Genomic DNA, 22,579 nt, shown 5'->3' with positions numbered 1-22,579 from the left:
CATTTTTTGCCCACCTTTAATTGCCCCCCTCAGTTTACTACAGCAATTTGCATGGTGTCCTTTCACCATAATACTGTTAGGCAGTGTTATGATCCCCATAGAAACCAACTTGAGAGAAAAAATTCAAACTTTTAGTTTATGGCTGAACAGGTGACACAACAACATTTAGTGTTTTAAGACTTCAACTACAGTTTCTTGTTCCTTTTGTAGTCCAAGTTGCATGTTCAGGTAATTTAGTCAGAAGCAAAAGTGATAAGAATCCCTTCCATGTGACCATTGTTTAGGGTCTGGAATACACTACCAGTGGGTTCAATTGAGGTATTCAGAAGGGAATGAGGTGATTATCTGGAAAGGGACAATGTGCAAGGTACAGGGAAAAGGCAGGAGAATGGAACTAAGGGAGCGTCTGTTTGAAGAGCCGGGGCGGATATGGGACCCGAATGACCTCCCTCACTGTTTTTTTTAAAAAAAAAGTTGAGTTTCTTTCAAAGCCTTGTGAACTTGGTCTTTTCAATCTGAGTGTGCGCTCCCTTCCACATTGCTGTGCTGTTAATTGTTAGGGCTTCCTGCCTCGAACTTCTGTCTCTTCCGGATCCTGGTACATTACTGTTGTCTGAAAGTTTTCATGGCTATCTTTAGAAAGCCTTCCCTTTGATGGAACCATGGATCCAATATTTATGCAAAAATGCTGATTTGCTGTCTTTGAAACTGTTACCTTCGAAGTAAATGAACAGTTTAAAGCATAATTGTTTTCAAGCAATCATTCTTGATGCCTTTCTGCAACTTTGGAGGTTGGCAATCATAGAGCTGTACAGCACGGAAAAAGACCCCTTGGTCCAACTCGTCTGTGCTATCCAGATGTTCTAAATTAGTCTAGTCCCATTTACCAGCATTTGCCCCATTTCCTCTACACCCTTCCTATTCATGTACCAGTCCAGATGCCTTTTAAATGTTGTACGAACCTCTACCACTTCCATACACGCACCACCCTCTGAAAATGTTGCCCCACCTTTTAAATCTTTCCTCTCACCTTAAACTTATGCCCCCTAGTTTCAGACTCCCCTACCGTGGGGAAAAGACCATGGCTATTCACTCTATCCACTGTAAACCACAAATGTTGCTGTCATTGTCTCCAAGTTGAACAACTGGGCCTGCCTTTGATCTTCTGCAGCTGCATCACCAAGCTTCTGGTTAGCTTTGAAGAAGAGTCATACCAGACTTGAAGCATTAACTTTGTTTCTCCCTTCGAAGGTGCTGCCAGACCTGCTGAGTTTTTCCATTTGTGTGTTAATTTTGGAAGAGGTTAAATAACATTTTATCCTAAATTGAAGTCTCAATCCCAAAGTAACAATTTTGTTATGTTTGTAATAATAGGGAGTTCCAAGGTTCTACTTGAGGAAGGAATGATGAGTATATTTCCAAATAAGGGTGGTGTATGATTTAGAATGGAGCTTGATGCTGTTCCTGGGTGCCTGCTGTCCTTGTTCCTCAAGTATCAGAAGTCAGGTGTTTGTGTTTTTCATTTACATCCTGTAGATGGTGCACTGTACCATGATGCACAAGCCATAGATGGAATAAATGCTGATGGCAATTATTAAAATGGCTTTGCTTAAATAAAGCCTGTTAAAATTCAGGCCTTTTGTTACATACCACCCTCCAAACTTGCCAGACTCCGTCATTCTGCCATATGAGTTTTCACTTTTCCAAATTAGCACTACCAATTTTTTAGAATGTAACCATTTAGAGTAGATTACCAAATATATAGCAGCCATCCATCTCATTAGGCAGTGGTTGGTCGTCAACCCTGTGTTCATTTTGGCAGAATTCTCAAGGAAGCAGTGTCACACAATGTTTGTTAAATAAACTGCCACTGTGAAAGAACAACTTGCATGGAGTTCTTTGGGTTCCAGAGAAGCTTTATCTTGTCCTGATTTTGTTCTTTTAAAAAAAAACCTTTCGGGGAAGGTTGGGGGTATTTTTTTTTTTTTTGTTACTTTCCATCAGAGAACAGCATACCAGGAAGCCATGCAATTTTCAAAACAGCAAATCCTGTAGCGTATTTCCCCAAATTTCTGTTGACTTGTTTAAATTGAGTCGAATGGCAAGGTGTAGGCACAGGTATGTACCACTTTTGTAGCTAGCTACCAAATCGACTTACTTGAGACGAGGGACTCTGGAGAAGTCATAGACCTCTGTTTGAAATAAAAACACATTACAACATCTTTTAAATGCAGGAAATATATCAAGTTTATTTCTGTTTCTCAAATATCATTATTTTTATTCATTTTGGTGATCTGAACTTAGTTCAAAGCAATATTTAAAGTGATAAAGAATTTTCAAAGAAAGACTTGCCTTAATTTAACTTCAGAGATAGTAGGAACTGCAGATGCTGGAAAATCTGAGATAACAAGGTGTAGAGCTGGATGAACACAGCAGGCAAGCAGCATCATAGGAGCAAGATGGCTGACGTTTCGGGCCTAGACCCTTCATCAGAAAAAATGAAGGGTCTGATGAATGGTTGAGGCCCGAAACGTCAGCCTCCTTTAATTTAACTTGTTGGTTTACCATGTCTCTAGTACTTTTCCAGAGAGATTTTGCATCTATATAAAACTTTCAGCCTTGTTTTAAATGTTTCCATGGCCTTGCTGTACCCTGTCCTATAAACTTGACTGGATCCACAATCCTTTATCTGTGCTCCACCAATTTTGGTATGCTGCTTTTAATCACTGTTATTGGTAGCCTAGGCCCTAACATCTAATGTTCCTTCCCAAACATGTCTTTTCTCCTTTTAAGATGCTGTTTAAGACCTACTTCCTTGATCAGGCTTTTGGTCACCCATTCTAATATTTTCATAGGTTACTGGGTGTCATGCTCCTGCAAAGGACCGTGGGAGTTTTTTGTGCAGTGTATGGCACTTTTCACATCGTTGGTGTTGACTACATTGACCTTTGATATCTTGGCACCTCCCTCCAAAAACAGAGGACAACTTGTATTCAGGGTGTAAAAATATATACATGGCTTGGATGGTCACCATTTTGAAATGTCATCTGCTTCTGGTACAAAGAACCTCCCGTGCACCAATGCAAAACAGCCGTTATTGCCTGTTTGATCCCTCGTGCTCAGTTATAAGATACCAGTAAGTAGAATATGCATTTGTGGGAAAAAATGTTGCAAATTCCTATTAATTTGAGTATAGCATGTCATGGCTGGAATGGGAGTAAGATGTACACACCGAGTCTTCGCAAAATGATGGTTTGCTTAGGTCTGGGGAAATGGGGTCATCTCATACACCAGTTGACTGATGCACTGCAATTTGCAGTAAATGCACGTTGGTGTCTTTTTTAATACAGTTTTTAATTCCATATCTGTTCAGTTGTGATTTGTTGCACCCAAGAGCATGAAACTTGGGGCCAGTCAATTGAGAGATTTGGTTTACAAGAATGAGAGCCAAACTGAGAAGTTTCACTTGTGTGAAAAAACTGAACAGGCTGAGACTGACCTATCAAGGAAGCGGCTATGAATATGAAAAGGTCAGTAATAAATCTAGCACGGCTATCAGGAGAAACCTCTTTACCCAGAGGGTGGAACTTGCTGCCATGAGAAGGACATGGGAAATGGATGCATTTAAAGGACTGTGTTAAAAGTTCAGGAGGATATGCTGATGGTGTTGAGATTGAGTAGGCTCCATATCATAGATATCAGATGCATGTTGACCTTTGAAACCTTGACATTTCCCTCCCATGTATGCACAGTAATCACCATTTTGAATTGTCATCCACTTCTGATGCAAAAATTGGGACCCTGAACACTTGAATAGACCAAGCTGTGTGTGTGCATGAAGTTCTGATTAATTCTTTGCAATGCAAACATTTGCACAAGTGCAGATATCATGATTTAAGTTTGATGTTGGAAATATGACTGGGACCTCCTTGTTAGATTGCCACCTTAGACCACACATATACTTAATCCTACACCTACTGGCCTGCTGCTCCTCATCCATCTGTTTGTAAGTAACCCCAAGACTCTGTTCCTGTATCAATAAGTCATTTGACTTACCCGCTTTACAGTGCATAATTATGAGAGTTTGACTTCTGGATTGAACCCCGCACAGAAATGTAGACAAGCTACTTGGGTGCATACAATGCAATTACTTCCTTGAAGATCAAATTATTTTGCCTTTTGGTTCTGTTAATCCACCCTTAAGAATGGTAGCATGAAGATTGTACCTTATGGATTGAAGCGTAGTCAGTTTTGGGGGATGTAGCTGTGGCTTGTGTAAATTAGAAAAACTGAGACAAATGCTTCCAAGAGAAGCGCAGTTTACCAAGCTTGTTTATAAATTGTTTGCTGATGGTGTATTCAGATATGGTTAGCTTTTGTGTACTATAATTGCTAGTAATGATACATGGGGCATTATGCACGTGCAGTCACTTTTAATTTAATATGGGGAGGAATTCCTGAGTTGTACATTGTTTTTTGGTTAACTCCCCAACATTCCTTAGAAATCACTAATCCCTACTTGCAGTTCATACTGGTGCAAGAATGGTAGCCCCCAAACCTTAATGAAACCAATTGTACCAAATTAAAGCAAGATGTGCTAACTGCAGAAACATTCCAAGGTTGCTGAGTGAATTTCACTGCAATCTGTCTGCCAGTGGTCATCTGAGCATGTCATCTTTTGAAAAGGTTGTCAGCTGTGAATTTCATTTGCAGGCGAGCTGAATTCCAGCTCACAGCAGGCGTGTTCTGTTTAGATTGGCAGAAATCTGTGTCAGTACATGTTGGGGGTGTGGGTGGGGGGTGGGGGATGAATCAAGAAAGCAATCTTTGCACTGTGTGAACAGGTAGTTCCAAACCTCCCCAACTTCAATTTAAAAAGGCTGTACAGCAAGGTTGCAGTTGTTTGACCAACACTCCATTGCTCATATTAAGTGTATACAGGCTTTTGAAGGATGCTGATGAATTACTTTAATTTGGCTGGCATGTTTGAGTGGAAATGTAAGCAACTTGTCAACTCCATTTGAAACCAAAAACACTTCTGACCCATGGCAAAGATCAGGTCACGCTCACAAGCTTAACCTAGTCTTATTTTTGTTTATATGCAGGGAGCCAATTTGTGTGAGCCTAGTGCAGATCCCTGTATATCTGCAAGTTGTATGGCTATCTTTGAAGTCATAAAGGTGTAGTTCACCTGTTCATACAGTGCAAAGACTGATTCTTCGGCCACTCTTCCCACATGTCTGTGCAGTACATCTGCCAATCTAAATGGAACTCTCCTAAAGTCAGTTGCAAATTGCTCGGATTTCTGCTTTTCTGCAAATGAAATTGACAGCAGAGAATAATTTCCATAGATAATATGCTGAATCTCCCCACTTCACACCATAATGTCCCTTGTGGTATGAACTACAAATTGAAGTGGATTTTCTTGTAGCAGTAACCTTGTTCTTTTAACAAGAATAGTTTGGACAAACAGTCCAGCTCTGGTGCTAGTTTTGTGGTTTTGGGATTTGTGTGGTAATAGTTCATGGTACAGTGGAGAAAGATTAGCTTGAAGCAAAACTGGCAGGAGACACTAAACCGGTTCTGCGAATATAATATATTCTCTCACATGATTACATGAGCTTTACCTGTCAAATACTCAGCCTTTCCTGAAGTACACAACCCCTGCCACCATTCAACAGAATTTTACAGTAATCAAATCATTCCTGTGAAGGTCGATGTCTGTTTGAAATTGACAAACTCATTGGGAGTTTGAGAGAGAAATATGTTGTCATGTTACTGAGATTGCAGTCACCAGTGGTGGTAAATGGGTGATTTTCCACACCCACATCTCTTGGACTGGACAAAATTTTCCAGCAAAGCGTTTCTTCATTTTTATAAACATAACCTCGAGTAATAGCTAGGGTTGTGTGTTTTTATCGGTAGACAGCACTGGTTTCAGGTATGGCACAAGTAGCACTCTGTAAATTTGAGTTCAGCCAGAACTCTGCCCATGTCTAAACTTATGGTAAGTCCCGTTCTTCTGTCGTCCCTGTGCTCACTGATCTGCACTGGCTGTTGGTAAAGCAACATCTTAATGCTTATTTTCAAGTTCCTCTGTTAGCTCTCACCTCCCTATCTCTGAACTCCATCATTACCTCAACCCTGTGATATCTGTGTTCCGCTGGTGGCTGGTGTTTTCCTGACTACAGTTACTTCACCCTAGGTGCCTTCAGTTGCCAAAACCCTGGTTCTAGAACTCCTGCTGTACACCTCTCTGCTCCTTTATCTTGCTTTCCTGCTCCAAGACACTTAAAAACCTACCACTTTATCCAGATTTTTTATCATTTGACTTCTTATCTCCTAATGTGACTCAATGTCGTACTTTGTTTTAGAACAGTCCTTTGAAACACTTGGGGAAAATTCTAATACGTTAAAGGTGCTGCGTTCTTATGTTGTAGTGTGGGCACACTTTGAGATGACAAGTTAAAGACAGCACTTTGTATTTGTCTTAAATTGGGCAAATCAAATGTACCAGTGCCAGTATTGCTGCAACCTTGTTCAAACTCTTATTTGATCATCGTGTGTACAAAATTCAGCTTGTCAGTTGGCTGTTGAACCTTGTGTGTTTGTAAAAGTGCTGCTGTGCCTAGTGAGTAAAATTCTAAAATCTCCAAATGACCTATTAGCAGTTGTTAGTTTTTGGTTGGGAATTTTGGAATGAACCTTGCATTCAGGATGTTCACTAAAAGTAACCAGCGAATTTTCGGTAGTCACTGAAAGAAGTGGACCAAGTAATCCACCTAGAAAACATCTGTAAACAGTGTATGTTCACTTTGTGTCACCTACCAATGATCTCTGCATCTTTCTGGGTAGAATGGACTCCTCCAGGGAGTGTTTGCAATTCTGTGTAGGGCCTACCTACTATTCACTATCACCTGCATAATCTCTTCAGTTGGTCCGTGTGTTAGTTGAGAGGAAACTAAATGGAGTATCTCCTACCACTGCAGTGATACAACTGGCCAGTGCCACTAACATTTGGTGTGCACCTGTAGCAGGAAGTCAACATTCACTTCCATGGTAGGTGTGTACGTGTTTAATTTTTAATTCGCTCTCGGCATGGATGGCTCTGGCTGTGCCAGCATTTATTGCCCATCCCTAATTGCCCAAAGGGCAGTTAAGAATCAACCACATTGTTGTGTATCTGGAGTCACATGTAGGCCAGATCAGGTGAGGATGTCAGATTTCCTACCCATAAGGACACTAGTGAACCAGATAAGTTTTTCTGATAATTGACAATGATTTCACGGTCATTCATTAGCCCCTTAATTCCAGATTCTTCCATCTGCCAAGGTGGGATTTGAACCCACATCCCCAGAACATTGGTTAAGTTTCTGGGTTAATAGTCCAGCAATAATACCACTGTCTCCCCACTGCTGCTGATGTTATCGTTGCGTTCCCCGTCACCCTGACGTGAGCTCATTCTGCCGCTTTGCTCTGACCTTTCACTCACTCGTTCTGTCACCTCTTTCTGGTGCATGACTCGAAGCCTCAACATTTTTCTGTGGGCTCTGCTTTGGTCACTCCACTGCCCCACTCGGCACTTGGCTCGCCAACATGCCTCAGCTGTGTAAAATTTACAGAAACGTTTGGAAAAAGAGAGCATTTTATTGTTTATCCATTGTTAACAGCTCTGAGTTGCTCGGTGTTATGGGAGATCCTGATCTTTGATGCAGGAAGTGATATTGTAGCAATGACGCCACAGGCCCTGAGATTGCCTGGGTGATCCTGGGTGATGAGTGATATCCTTTGCAGTTGAGGTGGCAGCAGGCACAGCTGAAAATCCATTTGTCCTGGTCCTTGACCTTAACCAGTGATAACTGCAGGAAAGCATCTGAACTGAAGGCCTTCAGGCAATGTGGAGGTTTGACTTTCCTGTTGAGACTCATCCGATTGAATAGAATCGCAGAAAAATTACAGTGCAGAAGGAAGCCATTCAGCCCGTCATGCTTGCACTGGCTCATTAAATGACAGCTTATGCACCACATAAGCTAGGTACCAGGTGAAGAAAGGAATAAATGGGAAGTGGTGTGAGGAGGCAAGGAGCACAGGCATGCCAATTCATCAGGTATCTAAAAGCAACACACATATCAAGATATTGTAGCTGCACCAGTGCCTCAAAGTTATCCATTGAGTACCTGAGTGAGTCATACAGCACAGACACAGGCCCTGTCGAACATAATTCCAAACGAACCAAGTCCCACCTGCTTGTTCTTGGCCCGCATCCTCCCAAACCTTTCCTATTTATGTACTTATCCAAATGTCTTTTAAATGTTGTAACTGTACCCATTGTATTCACCACTTCCTCTGAAGTTCATTCCATACGCTAATTAGTGTTTAAAAAATAATTGCCCCTCCTGTCTTGTTTCAATCTTTCTGCTCTCACCTTAAAAAATATGCCACCTCGTCTTGAAATCCCCCATCCCAGGGAAATGTCTCCTGCCGTTCAGCTTATGCATGCTCCTCATGATTTTATAAACCTCTAAGGTCACCCCTCAACTTCCTAGGTTCCAGTGGAAAAAAGTGCTAGCCTATCCAGCCTCTCCTTTTAACTCAAACCCTCCACGGGCCAAGATGGTTCCCACTTGAGGTTGCGACCTCCTGGTCTCAGCTCTCATGCGTTTCATGGACGGAGGGAATATTTCTTTATTTTTATTGCAAAAAAAATCTGTCAAGATCTTATCAAATGGTGGATCAGGCTTAAGTGGCAAAATAACTCTCACTCCTGTTCCTGCATATGTGAATCAGGGTGGGTTCTTGCTAGTTTAATGGCAAATGCTGAATTGGTTGGAGATTTTGTTTTGAACCCCCAGACTACTACTTGAACTTGAAACTCTATCTTGGCTTAGCTGTTTTTATTCTGTGAAATATAATGTTGGTTTTGTTGAAATCGAAATTACTCCTAGCGACATGCTGAACCTACCTTCCTTACCTGCTTTCTGTTTCTCTGATGGTCTGCAGTTGCTTGTACGACCCAAGGATATTGAGATCTCCCACTGTCTGTCTTTGTCCTGGATGGTATTGTGTCTCGGGGACTGTGTCCTCTCCAAGTTTCTCTCAAAGTCGGGTGGAATATCATGTCCTGTCTGGGTGCATCTGTTTTGAAAGTATCAGCTGCAAATTCTGGACCTCTGTGGGAGCATTTAGGCTAAATTCGAGTACTGATTGGCTTTCAAATACGGAGTGCAAATAGAGAACAAGCATCAGATCACCCTCCCATCCACTCGATCTAGTGGCATTGTGTTGAGTTTGAAAAACATATGCGTAACTCATTGTAAACAGGAACAGGAAGTCTCATTCATTTGATGAGTGTTTGTGCATTAAATGTGGAGGATTGCTTTATGATATAACGATGGCATTTTCAAAGTTGGACATGACTTACAGGAAACCAATTTGAACGTAAGGATGTGGTATTTTCTTTAAAAGTAGTTTTGAATCATTTTACTAGGTAAAGTTTGCAGAAGCTTGTATGCATGATGAAACCTTGCTTCACAGTTTGGAAGATGCACTGTAAATATGGCGGTTTTTGTGTGACCTGTTTTACTGTGAACTTCATATCCATTGCCTATTGAATACTTCTTCATCCTTCCTATACCACTGCACAAATGCAAGCTGCCAGACTCTTATCTCTAGATTGAAGTGTCATTGCTGCTTCAGTGCAGCTCTGAGCGGATCACCTGCCTTAATGTGTTCCATCAATGTTCTGCGCAGTATAGTGGCAGAGTTCAGGTTAGTGTTTTCAAGTTGAGTTTGAGGTGAAGGAATTCTTGCCTGTCTCCATGTTGTGCAAGGAGAGATAGCTGAAGAGTAAAATCATCCACTTTGTTTTTGTGTTTTTTTTATTCATGAGATGTAGGCGTTGCTGCCAGAGCCAGCATCTGTTTCCCATCCTAATCGCACTTGAACCGCGTAGTGTGCATTTCATGAGGCACTTACTAGCTGGCAACATTACTGTAGATCTGGAGTCACATGTAGGTCAGACCAGCGAGGGGTGGCAGATTTTCTTTGGACAATCATTTATAATTTTATAGTCACCATCATTGGCACTAGTTTTCAATTCTGGAATTATTAACTGCATTTAAATTTCATCAGCTACCATGATGAAATTTGAACAAGTGTTCCCAGACCAATAGTATGGACCTCTGGATTGAGAGTCCCAGATATTTGCACCATGCTGTTTCCCCTGCCAGCAGAACTACCTAGTTCCCAAAAGAAGCATTGGCACCTAAAGTCAGCAACAACTTGCATCTGTAGTAGTCCACAAGTGCTACCTTACCAGTTGATTTGTTGCAGTGTTTCCAATATTCCCTGCTTCTGAGTCTGACTGATTTATTGAGTGGGTGGGGAGGGAAGTGAATAACACAGGTTGAGGGCGTCTCACCAATTCATGGCTAATTGTCCAACTCAGTAGCCTCAATCCTGCTTTTTACCCATAACCTTTGATCCCATTCGCCCCAAGTGCTATATCTAGCTGCTTTTCTTGAATACATCCAATGTTTTGGCATCGACTACTTCCTGTGGTAATGAATTCCACAGGCTTACCACCCTTTTGGGTGAAGAAATGTCTGCTCATCTCCGTCCTAAATGGTCTACCCCGAATCCTCCAGGCTGTGACCCCTGGTTCTGGACACACCCACCATTGGGAACATCCTCCTTGCATCTACCCTGTCTCTAGTCCTGTTAGAATTTTTTGTCTGAGATTCCCCGCACCCCCATTTACCTGAACTCCAGTGAAAACAATCCTAACCTCGTCAATCTCTCCTCATACGTCAGCCCTGCCATCCTCCGAATCAGCCCGGTAAACCTGCACTGTACTCCCTCGAGAGCAAGAACATCCTTCCTCAGAAAAGGAGCCCAAAACTGCGCACAATATTCCAGATGTGGCCTCGCCAAGGCCCTGCACAACTGTAACAACACATCCCTGCTCCTGTACTCTAATCTTTTTGCAATGAAGGCCAAAATATCATTTTGCCGCCTTTACCACCTGCTGCACCTGCATGCTTATCTTCAGTGACTGGTGCACAAGGACACCCAGGTCCCACTGCACACTTCCCTCTCCCAGTTTACAGCCGTTCAGGTAGTTGTTTTTGTTTCCAAAGTGAATAAACTCATATTTATCCAAATTTTACTGCATCTGCCATTGATTTGCCCACCCACCCAACCTTTTGCGATCATGCTGAAGGATCTCTGCATCCTCGTCACAGTTCACCCTCCCACCAAACTTGGACCCGTCAATTCCTACTGTTTCTTCTCTGCCAACCAGTTTTCTATCCATCTCTATACACTTTCCCCAATCCTATGCGCTTTAATCTTGCACTATGCGGGCCTTTGTCAAACACTGTCTAAAAGTGGTATATTTGGATCTCATATGGCACCCCCTTGTCAACTCTACTGGATACATCTTCATAGAATTCCAACAGATTTGTCAAGTACGATTTCCCCTTCATAAATCCATGCTAACTCTGTCTGATCCTGCTGCTGCTTTCTAAATGCTCTGCAATAAAGTCCTTGATAATGGACTCGATGTTAGGCTTACTGATCTGTAATTCCTTGTTTTATCTCTACCTCCCATTTTGAATATTGGAGTGACATTAGCTATCCTCCAAGTGTGCATTGCATTTCTGGGGGCACTTGGTACATGCTTGGTTCCTGAAGGACAGCATGTTCTGTACAGGTAGTTGTTATAACACGTTAATGTGAATTTGTTGTAATGCGATTGATGAATAGTGGACATTATTTGGATAATGCAAACTTTCTGCTGTACAGTTGTAGCGATTTTTCTGTGGTAATTTTTTCTCGCACCAGGTCACACAAGAACGCAACTGTCACATTATCGGACAACTACCTGTATCCCTTTTGGCGTGATCTGTCACTTCAATGAGTATGAACTGGTTGAGGAGAAGCAGACTGTGGCACATCAGCAAGTTGTAGAATGTGGTGATTTTGAAAGAAGAGAAAGACTTGCATTTATGTAGCACTTTTAATGACTAGAGATGCCCTAAAGTGCTGGCCAGCCATGAAGTGCAGTCACTGTTGTGATGTGGGAAACCTGGAAAACTCCTACAAACAGCCATGTGATAATGGTCAGAATGTATTGTATTGAGTTAGGGGATAAATATTGACCAGGATGCCAGAGATATTCCCCAATTCCCCTGCACTTTTTTGAAGTAGTTCCGTTGTGATATTTCATATTTCCTATTTCCTGAAGGTGAACAGGGCCTCGTTTTGACATCCCTTCTTAAAAATGGCACCTCTGGCAGTGCAGCATTCCTATCGGTACCACACTGGAGTGAGCATCTAAGGTTTTGTGCTTGGGTCATTAGAATGGAAGCAGAACAACATTCTGATTCAGAGTCTGAATACTACCACTTGACCTGTGGATGATACATGGCAGCTTTTTGGTTTAAGCTTCAGTATTTTTTCATGTGAGCAATGGAAACCAAAGGTCATGCATCAGGCCAAGTCTCTCATCTCACTGTCTGTAATAATGTTCCATCCATGATTTTCTGAAGTTGCTTGGCAGGAAATTTTCAAGCTTAACTTAAATGAGGTGCCTGATTTGAGTTTTGAACAAGTTGCAACTTGATGAATCGGCATTTATCGTGTTAAACCATTGTGGCCTCTGAGTTCAAAACTGCATGGTGTATCTTTTAAAATCCATTTCATTTGCTGTTCCCCTCTCTCAAGTTTGGACCTATACCCCTCTCTCTCAACCTCCTGTGGATGATGCAGGTGGAATAAGTTCTACATTCTTTTGACACCTGCCTTGTCAAAAAGACTATGTCCTTGCTCTTCATGTTTCTCCCTGCTGAGCTTAGTTTGCAATTCGTACCCCTAGCTGTATAAAAGGGATTTAATACAATTAAGTAAGAGAGGATTTATGAACATACTTGACTGTCAGGTTTTTCTTCTTTTAAGGCATCATTTGTAATCAATTACAGGATTCTGAAGTAACATTCTGTAAAGTTTGATTTAAGACAACATAATATAAGAGCTCTAAGTAGGCAGTTCAGGCTCTCGAGTCTTCCCTGCCATTTGCTGTAATTGTGGCTGATCTCATTTTGACCTAACTTCACTTTCCTACCCACTCTGCATAACTGTTTAACCCAGTACTAAGTAAAAAAATGTCTAACTTCACTTTAAATTTATTCAGTATCTGGGATTCCCAGGGTTATTGAATTGCACAGATTCATGACCCTTTTGAGAGAAGTCATTCGTCTTCATCTCTGTTTTAAACCTGCCATTCCTTAGGCTGAAATTACGACCCATCATTCTAGATTGCCCTACAAAGGAACCAGCTGTACCTCGCCCACAGCTGTCATTTAGCACCATAATCATTAAACTTGATTCCTTCACCTATATCATGACAGCCTTCCCCCTGTGCAACCTCTACTGTTCAAACCTCTTCTACAATCGGTGCAGCCTGGAGCAAGTTCCACTCTGTGCCTGACCTGATTAGCATTCACCGACTTGCTGCATCCCAAAGTATCTGCTGCAAAATCTTCATCCTTAGATTCCTCTTTAGCCATTGCCTCCTTCATTCACTCTTTTTGACTCCACTCTGCTTCTTTTCCACCACCCATTGCACTCATCATTGTCACTGCTCGACCCTTCAGTGCCGCATTCCCATCCTAAAGCCTGTCACCTTTGATGCATCTCTTGCTTGCTTCAAAAATGATCTCAAACCTTACCAACAGAATGAAGATCTCCTAGAAACAGCACAGAATCATAGAAAGTATAGGGCACAGGAAGAGACCATTTGGCCCACAATGTCTTTGGCCAGAGTCCATCAAGTTGTTGCATCCCGGAGTGTGCACATTGTATGCAGAATCCTTATTCTGCTGCCTGTATACTCAGAGGCAGGGCTGCCCTCAGAGCCTTGATCTCCACCACAAGTCAGGAAAGAAGGCTGGTCCTAAATCCCCCCCCAGCCATAGCACTGATTGAACCCTATACTGTTGGCACCAGTTTGATCTCCAGCAGCCCATCCAGCTAACTGGCAACCCCGTGGCTGTGAATTGACCTAGGTCCCCCATGAGCATTAGCTAAAGCTTTCCAACATGTGAAAAAGGAAAAGCTGTGATTCCACAGTGAGCTTTCTTTCTTTCCAGTGTTTGTGATTAAACGTGACGTTAATGAATGAAATGGAAGTGTTGGGAATATGAGCCATTCACTTGGTGAAAGGGAAAAAAGCTTTGACTATAATTCATTCAGACATTCCATGAATGACAGCTCATGTAAATCCTCACTTTTACACATGGAGGTACCAGCTTGTATGAATAATGAAGCTTGCTGGCTGAAATTCATTATTTACAACATATTAGCCGCCTTGTTAAATACCTCCAATCTGCATTGGAGCACTTAGTCATAGAGTCGTACAGCACAGAAACAGACCATTCGATCCAACCAATCCATGCCAACCATGTTCCCAAACTAAACCAGTCCCACCTGCCTGTGTTTGGCCTATATCCCTTCAAACCTTTCCTATTCATGTACTTATCTAAACTGATTTATTGAATTATGAGAAACTTGATCAGAGGACAGCTTGGTTTAATGGAGGTGAATTTTCCAGCGCTTACTTCCACCTTCATATTATTGCCTCAGCTCATCTGCTGCTGAGAGCCTTGTACTAGACCATTCCATTCCTTTTCCAGCTGGTCTCCCCATTTTCCATCCACTCTAAAATTGAGCTGCATCCAAAACTCTGCTGATCTACCCCTAATATACATCAGGAACCATTCTCCATTTTCCCTGTTCTCACTGGTGTGAATTGATTCCCAGTCCAGCTGTGCCTCAGAATTCTGGTTCTAGTGTTTAAGTCACCTTAGCCCATTTACTGCATCCCTCCAATTCTAACCTGTTGTACGTTTGAGATTACCTTTAGCTCTCCATTCATCTAGTGTATACCAGCTGCCTCAGCTTCGTGCTCTGAAGTTGTATCCATAAACCCCTCGTCGTTTTATTTCTCTCTTTCTAAGCTGCTTCTTAAAACCTATCCCTTTGGCCAAGTTTTTGTCCAATTTTCTGACGTGGCTGTGTGTGGAATTTTGTATGACAGCTGCTTTGAAATATGTTTGGACATCTATATTTATGAATATCTCCTTTTTAAATGCACCTTGTTGCTACAATTTGACTTTTCTCATTGTTACAGCTCTGAAGAGTCCTGCTGCATTTCATGAGCAGAGGAGAAGCTTGGAGAGGGCACGGGTAAGTGGCTTTAACATGGATTTCTAAACGTTGCTCTTGCCTTGCTGAGAGTTTTATTTTTTTGCCTCTGTACTTAAAGGAACAATTGTACAAGGGAGAAAATATATATCAGAGTTGACCACCTCTTGTAAAAGTCATTGTTGGAAAACACCCCAACGCTTAAAAAGAAATCACAACAGATCTTTTAAAAAAAAATCAAACATTTTTGTGCAGTAGGTGGTAATGACCGTGTGCATTCAAATTTTAAAAACTCCCTCTCTTTCCAATAAAATTATATTTAAGCTTTTGACTGGAAATTAATTTTTTTGCTTAAGTGTAATCCAATCAGGCCCTGAAGTGGCATTGGGTAGGATATTCTCAATGCCCATCTTACCAGCAAGGCTACATATTGGAAAGTCATAGGCTCTGCATTTTATACTATAGCGAGATGCATGACACCCACTTGTAGGCTCATGCAGAAGTTAAGGAGGCATGGGATAGGGGGAAATGTGGCAGATTGGATTCAGAATTGGCTGACCCTTAGAAGACAAAGGGTGGTAGTGGACGGAAAATATTCAACATGGTGCTCAGTTACGAGTGGATCTGTCCTGGGTCCTCTTTTATTTGTGATTTTTGTAAATGATTTGAATGAAGGAGTGGAAGGGTGGATTAGCAAGTTGGCAGACGATGCAAAAGTGGGTCGAGTTGTGGATAGTGCGGAGGGCTGTTCTAGGTTACAAAGGGATATTGATAGGATGCAGAGCTGGGCTGAGAAGTGGCTGATGGAGTTTAACCCTGAAAAGTGTGATGTGATTCATTTTGGAAGGACAAATTTGAAAGCAGAATACAGGGTTAATGGAAAGATTCTTGGCGGTGTGGAGGAGCAGAGGGATCTTGGGGTTCATGTTCACAGTTCCCTGAAAGCTGCCACCCAGGTGGATAGAGTTGTTAAGAAAACGTATGGTGTATTAGCTTTCATTAATAGAGGGATTGAGTTCAAGAGCCGTGAAGTTATGTTCCAGCTATACAAAACACTGGTTCAGCCACATCTGGAGTATTGTGTCCAGTTCTGGCCGCCTCACTACAGGAAAGATGTGGAGGCGTTGGAGAAGGTGCAGAGGAGACTTACCAGGATGTTGCCTGGAATGGAGGGAAGATCTTATGAGGAAAGGTTGAGAGACCTAGGGCTTTTTCTGTTTAAAACGACAAAGGATGAGAGGTGACTTGATAGAGGTGTACAAAATGATCAGAGGTATAGATAGAGTAAACAGCCAGAGACTTTTTCCTAGAGTGGAGGTAGCTATTACGAGGGGGCATAGTTTTAAAGTGAGTGGAAGTAGATATAGGGGCGACGTCAGAGATGGGTTCTCTACTCGAGTGGTAGGGGTGTGAAATGCATTGCCGGAGAGGATAGTGGAGTCGGCCTTATTAGGGTCATTTAAGCGGCTATTAGATAGGCATATGGATGATAGTATAAGGTAGGGGTGGAGGTTAGATAGACCTTAGGATTAAGATAAAAGTTTGGCACAACATCGTGGGCCGAAGGGCCTGTACTGTACTGTGCTGTACTGTACTGTTCTATGTACTTGTGATATAGGTTATCAGAAAACCCTGGTCACGCTTTTCTAGAATTAAAAATAAATCTACAGTACACTTTGGAAATTTAGTTCTGGACCCAGCTTCCACTTGGATTTGTGGTGATAACCTGTAGTCCGATGGATGGAAAGCTGAAAGTTGAGACTAGCTTGATTCTCTTAGTCTGCTCCATTGTGATCTACGTTTTAACTGAGACTGCTCAAAATGTAAAGAAATAATTTGAAATGCTCATTGCTTTTTCTCAGTCTGTAGGCCTACCTGCAGGCCATGGAGAGTTGTAATGCTCAGCTGTGGCCTGAATTTCTAACTGACTCTTGATCTGAATAAATAAATTGAAAAGTGATTGTAACTAGGAAGAGTGAAATTCTCTCGAATGTTTCCCATCCTCACTACAATGAGTGCTGCTTTGAGATATTCTCAACCTCCTGGATTCCCAACATACTCCTTTTCGTTTTCTTTAAAAATGCAGACTGAGGACTATTTGAAAAGAAAGATCCGCTCACGTCCAGAGAGAGCAGAGTTGGTCAGGATGCACATACTTGAAGGTAAGATCTATCTGGCTCCCTAGAGAAGCAAAATACTGAGTTAATAATAGAGTTAACATTCTGAGTCCAATGCTGCTGCTCTTCAGAGCTGGTTCTCAGTTTGACAGACCTGCTGGGCTTCTCCCAGTGCTTTCTATTTTTGTATCAGGCCTCCATGTAAGATTGTGTGATGGATGATGCAATGATATTGAAACCGTGGATCGGTTGAAAACTTGAATAAATGAAGTGGCATGACATTGCCACCTCCCACTGTTATGGAGGGCTTTTGTGTAGATTAAATGTGAGCAGCAGGGGCAAAGTGCATTGCAACCAATTGCAGTGTAATAGCTTTATGATTGTCCAACCAATAGGTGAGGTAGTGTTTGGAGCTGGCAGTGTAAGTTTAGTTGAACTGAGTCCTTTGAATTTTAAATACTGAGACTCTGCACATAGTTGATCAGAGGAGTAGCCATCATTGTTCACGTTGAGAGCTGAACATCAAAAGTTAATCTTGTTTTGCAGAGTTAACCGAGTGGAAATTTTTTTTGTAATATCGGGCAAGATCTTGCTGGAAAAGTAATGATGTGTTAATGAAGTATGATGGTGATGTGAAATTTAGCCAGAAAATTGAGGGAAGTAGGGAGGGAGTGAGTGGAATTCAAGTCATTCAGCCAGAGTTGCAAATCTCCAGAACTTGGTGCTTGATTTATGTCCCTCAGCTGTTTGTTTTGCAGAAACAAAATCATGCTCTTAATCATTATTTATAGAACTTGCTGGATTTTGACATTAATTGCCCACTAACCACCCCACAGAAAATTAAGGCTGATGATCAACAGTGCAGCGGCCTCTTTTTAAGATAACACAAAGCTAATCAACCTTCGTCGCAGTTATGGATAGGTTATAAATTGTTCTTATAATTTTAAAAACTGTCATTTTAATTTTTGTTCTTAGTTTATTTTATTGCCTTTTTCATTTTGCTGTTTTGTTTTTTGCTTCTCTGTGTATCTGATTTGACAAGTTCAATTTACCACTTTCAATCTTTTCTGTCTGTCTGTCTTTATCTTTTAATCTCATTGGACCGATTGTTATTAAATGATAACTTTTTAATTCATTTGTGGGATGTGGGCATTGCTGACCAAACCACATGTATCGCCCATCCCTAATTGCCTAGAAGGTAGTTAACAGTCAGCCACATTGGTGAGTCCAGAATCTCGTACAGGCCAGACAAGGTGAGATTTGCAGATTTTATTCCCTGAAAAACGTTAGTAAACCAAATGGATTTTTCTGACAGTCAACGACTGTTTCATGGACATCAGTAGATTCTTAATTCCAGATTTTATACTTGATTTCAAATTCCACCATCTGCCAAGGTGGGATTTGAACCCTAGTCACTAGAACATTGGCAGAGTTTCTGGACTTAGAGTCTAATGATAAAACCACTAGGCCATTGCCTCCCCTGTTTTGACAAATCGAGGGATTCAGTCAGAGCTCTTTGCAAAAGCTGTTGTCACTCTGGGTATAGACTGTAATTTTATAGGTCTGCATTCCAAGAATGCGTGAAGAAACCGGCTTCAGATTGAGATACAAAAACAGAAGTTGCTGGAAAAGCTCAGCAGGTCTGGCAACAGAGAAAAATCAGTTAACGTTTCGGGTCCAGTGACCCTTCCTCAGAACTTGTGTTTTAGTTCTTGATTTACAACATTGCAGTTCTTTTGGGTTTTTATTCAGATTGAGTCAGGTCATTTTTCACATGTCTAGAGTGGTTGCCTGAGATAGGTATTCGGTCCCTCGTCGACACTGATGGAGCTCCTAATATTTCATTTGGTTTTAGGGCCCTTCGTAGAAGTTGGGATACCTTGAGAGACCCGCCAAGTGGGAGATAGTGGCCTAGTGGTAATGTCACTCGACTAATCCAAGCCCAAATTAATTCGTTAGGGATGTGGGGGAGTAGTGGGGTGGAGTGGGGTTTTCTGTTGAAAGATTCGACCTCTTCCCATGCAATGGAAATCTGTGGGATATCTCTGTTGGTAAGAACAGAACAGCAGCCTCTTTATGCTCCCTACGCTGCTTCTATGAGCGCAGGTGTTCATCTTATCCTTGGCTTTTTTCTCAACTCAGCCCCAATTTCGTGGCTCATTAAGTGCACTTAACTGCTCAGTATCAGGCTTCTGATTCCCCAAGCTGCTGCTATTCATCAGAGCCTGTTATCTGCTGTATGTTGTTCACCAAGGTCCCAAATACCCTGCTTCCTTACACTTTACTTCAGCAACAAGTTGCAACACACAACTGTTTGTGAGCTGATGGGTTCCCACGGCAGCCTTGTCAGGGGTGGGCTATGAGATGCCCCACAGCTGCATGATTGAGCCCTATATTCCTGTCCCGATACCCTGCCATGCTCACTGCAGTCCTGCCCTTTTGTTAGTGCTGCTCTGAGGTCGGCTGAAATTAATTGAATTGAAAGAGATTTTAGACAGAAGGAATTTGCACAATCTACTTTGTCCAGTAGGATGAACTTCAGCCAGTTGTGAAGAGATAACTCATTCAACACTTGCTCTCAGATGTTGGCAGACAGTGGTTGATATGCACTTCTGCATTGCTGATGAGATGTGTGCTGGCAAATATCAAAGAGAAAATGGCCCAGCAGGACCGCACTGACATGGAAGGTTGACATTGCACTGTATATCTGTATTTAACATTTCAAACAGGACTACGAGTGAATTAGAAACACTTACCTCTGACAAACTGTTCTATTCTGCAACCCTTATGTGGTTTTGGATGTAAAAGCAAGATTAAAAAAAGAGAGAAGTACCTTGTGCTGAGTAGTCATGTTGTGTGACTGCGTTCCCTGTGCTCAAACTTGCTGGCAGAAGCAGCCTGTGTAGAATAAGGAGGTTTTTTGAAAAGGCTATTCAAGTCAACAAGTCTGTTTCTTTCTGACCCGCTGCAGCTTCCTTTCCGTGCAAAAATGTATCAAAATATCTACAAACCTGTTTGCGTGTTTGATTTTTGTTGATTTTGCTGGTAACTTCCTCAACAACTGTTATCCTTTGAGTAAAACAAGATCCTCACATTGAACGTGCCCCTGTTATCTGAACTAATTTAGAATGATGAACAGCTGTTGTTTTTATAATGATCATATACAGAGGATTAAGTTGCAATTCAACATAATCCATTTTCTTTTTAAAAAGCTGAAATATAAACTGTACTGTAGTATCTAATTCCAAAAAGGTCATGTTCATTTGCGTTCCAGTCATGACATGAGGCTGTATTTGCAATAGTACAAAGTCTGGTTGAAACAAAATCACAATTATGGATGTCAAGTGGGATGGCAAGTTGATGTACAGGGATAGAGCAGTATAGTTGCTTTGCTAAGAATGATTTTTAATTAAAAAAGCAAGTGTATCTTAAGACACAGCAGTAAGCAACAAAAGAACAAAGTTGTTAAAATTCTGGCTGATTACATCTGATTTACACTTCAGAAATCTCTGGATCAATGAGTCAAGATTAGACTATTAGGTCCACAACTAGACTGAGGAGAATTAATGGCACATGCAACTTGCACACAGTTATACTCCACACTCTTTGTAGAAGAGATTCCCAAACTTTGACAGTGGTGAGATATTGAGAAAAACAACAGAAAATGCTGCAAGTGCTCACCAAGTCCAGCAGTGTCTGTGACCATAAGATTTGGAGCAGAATTAGGTCATTCGAGCCATTGAGCCTGTTCTGCCATTAGTTCATGGATGATGGATTTCTCAATCCCATTCTCCTGCCTCCTTCCTATAATTCCAGAAACAGGAGCCTATCTATCTCTGTTTTTAAGGCACTCAATGACTTGTTGTCTCATTGGGCAGTGGAGGCAGAGTTCTACAGATTCACCGCCCTAGGCTAAAGAGAAACAAAGTTTGCGTTTCATATTGACTTGGTTTCTCTTTATTACTAGGCTTACTGAACATTTCCAGCATTTTCTGTTTCCATTTCAGACATCCAGCATCTGCATGCCTAAGATGCAAATCTGCATCCATTGTTCCCCACCTAGTGAGCTCCCAGACCGAGCATGGTTCGGACACTGTTGTTCACTATGCTAACCTTTGGTTGGACTAAAGGTGGAGAGAGATATTCAACCATGGTTTTCCTGATTGTCAAGTGTTTGGATGCATGTGAAAATCTGCAAGCTTGCCACTTTCATGTTGTCTCGCCTATTACAATGTCATGAGGGAGGGGATTGGAGACTGAAGATAGGGAATTTTTGTTTTACAAAGGGTGGAAACGTTGCATTTGATCCCAGTTTGAGCTATGTGTTAAAGTACTGAATACAGGTTGAAATGACTGGGTCCGTACTGACGTCCTGCAGAAACTTCAGCAGAGCCCTCCCTCCAAGCCACTCAGATGAAGTTGAAGCGGGCACGGCTAGCTGATGACCTGAATGAGAAGATTGCCCAGCGGCCTGGCCCCATGGAATTGGTGGAGAAGAACATCCTTCCTGTGGACTCTAGTGTAAAAGAGGCCATCATAGGTGAGTGTGCGCCAACTATTTCAGTAACTGCACCATTTCAGTCAGCTGCTTTGCAAGACTGCAGTAAATTGGGTTTTTTTTGTTCCTCTGCCCTCACCCCCTCCACCCCCCACCCGATTTTCCTTTGCGTGCCAGGTGTGACCACATCAAGGTATTTGTTTTATCTTCTTAGAGATGACTGACGTGAGACAGCTTCCCTCGGTATCAGTCAATTTTTGGGGGAAAGAGAAGGAAATTAACGAAGGTTTTTCCTCTCCGGACTTGTTGAGCAAGCCCAGCTGGATTAATGGATGTGTTGCTGGGCTGGAGTAAGTGGTCCATACTGACACTTACTATCAAGTTGCTTTGACTGGACACTCCCAGGAGGAGGGGGAATTACTGAGAGGCAAAGTGCCTTTAGTGGAAAGTTGAGTCTCTGTTGTATCACCTTATTGGGATCTGTATATTTTTCAGCCTCGGCAGGTCTCCCAGCACTTGCTCGGCTGTAGTTCTACATTCCTATACCTCTGTCACGTCATTCCAGTGGAAATTCTGCCTTTGTGAATGCTGACAACAAATGTGAGCAGTTTCATCAACCCTGTGGTGCCCTATCTGTGTCTGATCCCACCCTTTCACAGCATGAAACTTGTGCATGCTTTGACCCCTGTAGGGCAATGATTTAAGAGTGGAAATCTGCCTGTTTTGTAAGATTTCACCCGTCCTTGGTCCAGCTGCACTG

General features: G+C 42.0%; 1 protein-coding gene across 1 annotated transcript in view; it reads left to right on the top strand.

The window, feature by feature from the left end:
* Positions 1-22,349, top strand: part of LOC109913877 (myocardin-related transcription factor A-like) — a 133,756-nt gene extending 111,407 nt beyond the window's left edge. The window contains exons 10-13 of the mRNA XM_048617342.1: positions 15,191-15,246; positions 17,291-17,366; positions 21,700-21,861; positions 22,315-22,349. Of these exons, the coding sequence (XP_048473299.1) occupies positions 15,191-15,246; positions 17,291-17,366; positions 21,700-21,861; positions 22,315-22,349 (329 nt within the window). The remainder of the gene's footprint in view (positions 1-15,190; positions 15,247-17,290; positions 17,367-21,699; positions 21,862-22,314) is intronic.
* Positions 22,350-22,579: the final 230 nt, after the last annotated feature.

The sequence above is a fragment of the Rhincodon typus genome, chromosome 37, assembly GCF_021869965.1.
Source record: "Rhincodon typus isolate 14 chromosome 37, sRhiTyp1.1, whole genome shotgun sequence".
In the NCBI taxonomy this organism is placed as follows: Eukaryota; Metazoa; Chordata; class Chondrichthyes; order Orectolobiformes; family Rhincodontidae; genus Rhincodon; species Rhincodon typus.
The sequence above is the reverse complement of the archived record's forward strand: the minus strand, read 5'-3'. Positions and strand labels throughout refer to the sequence as shown.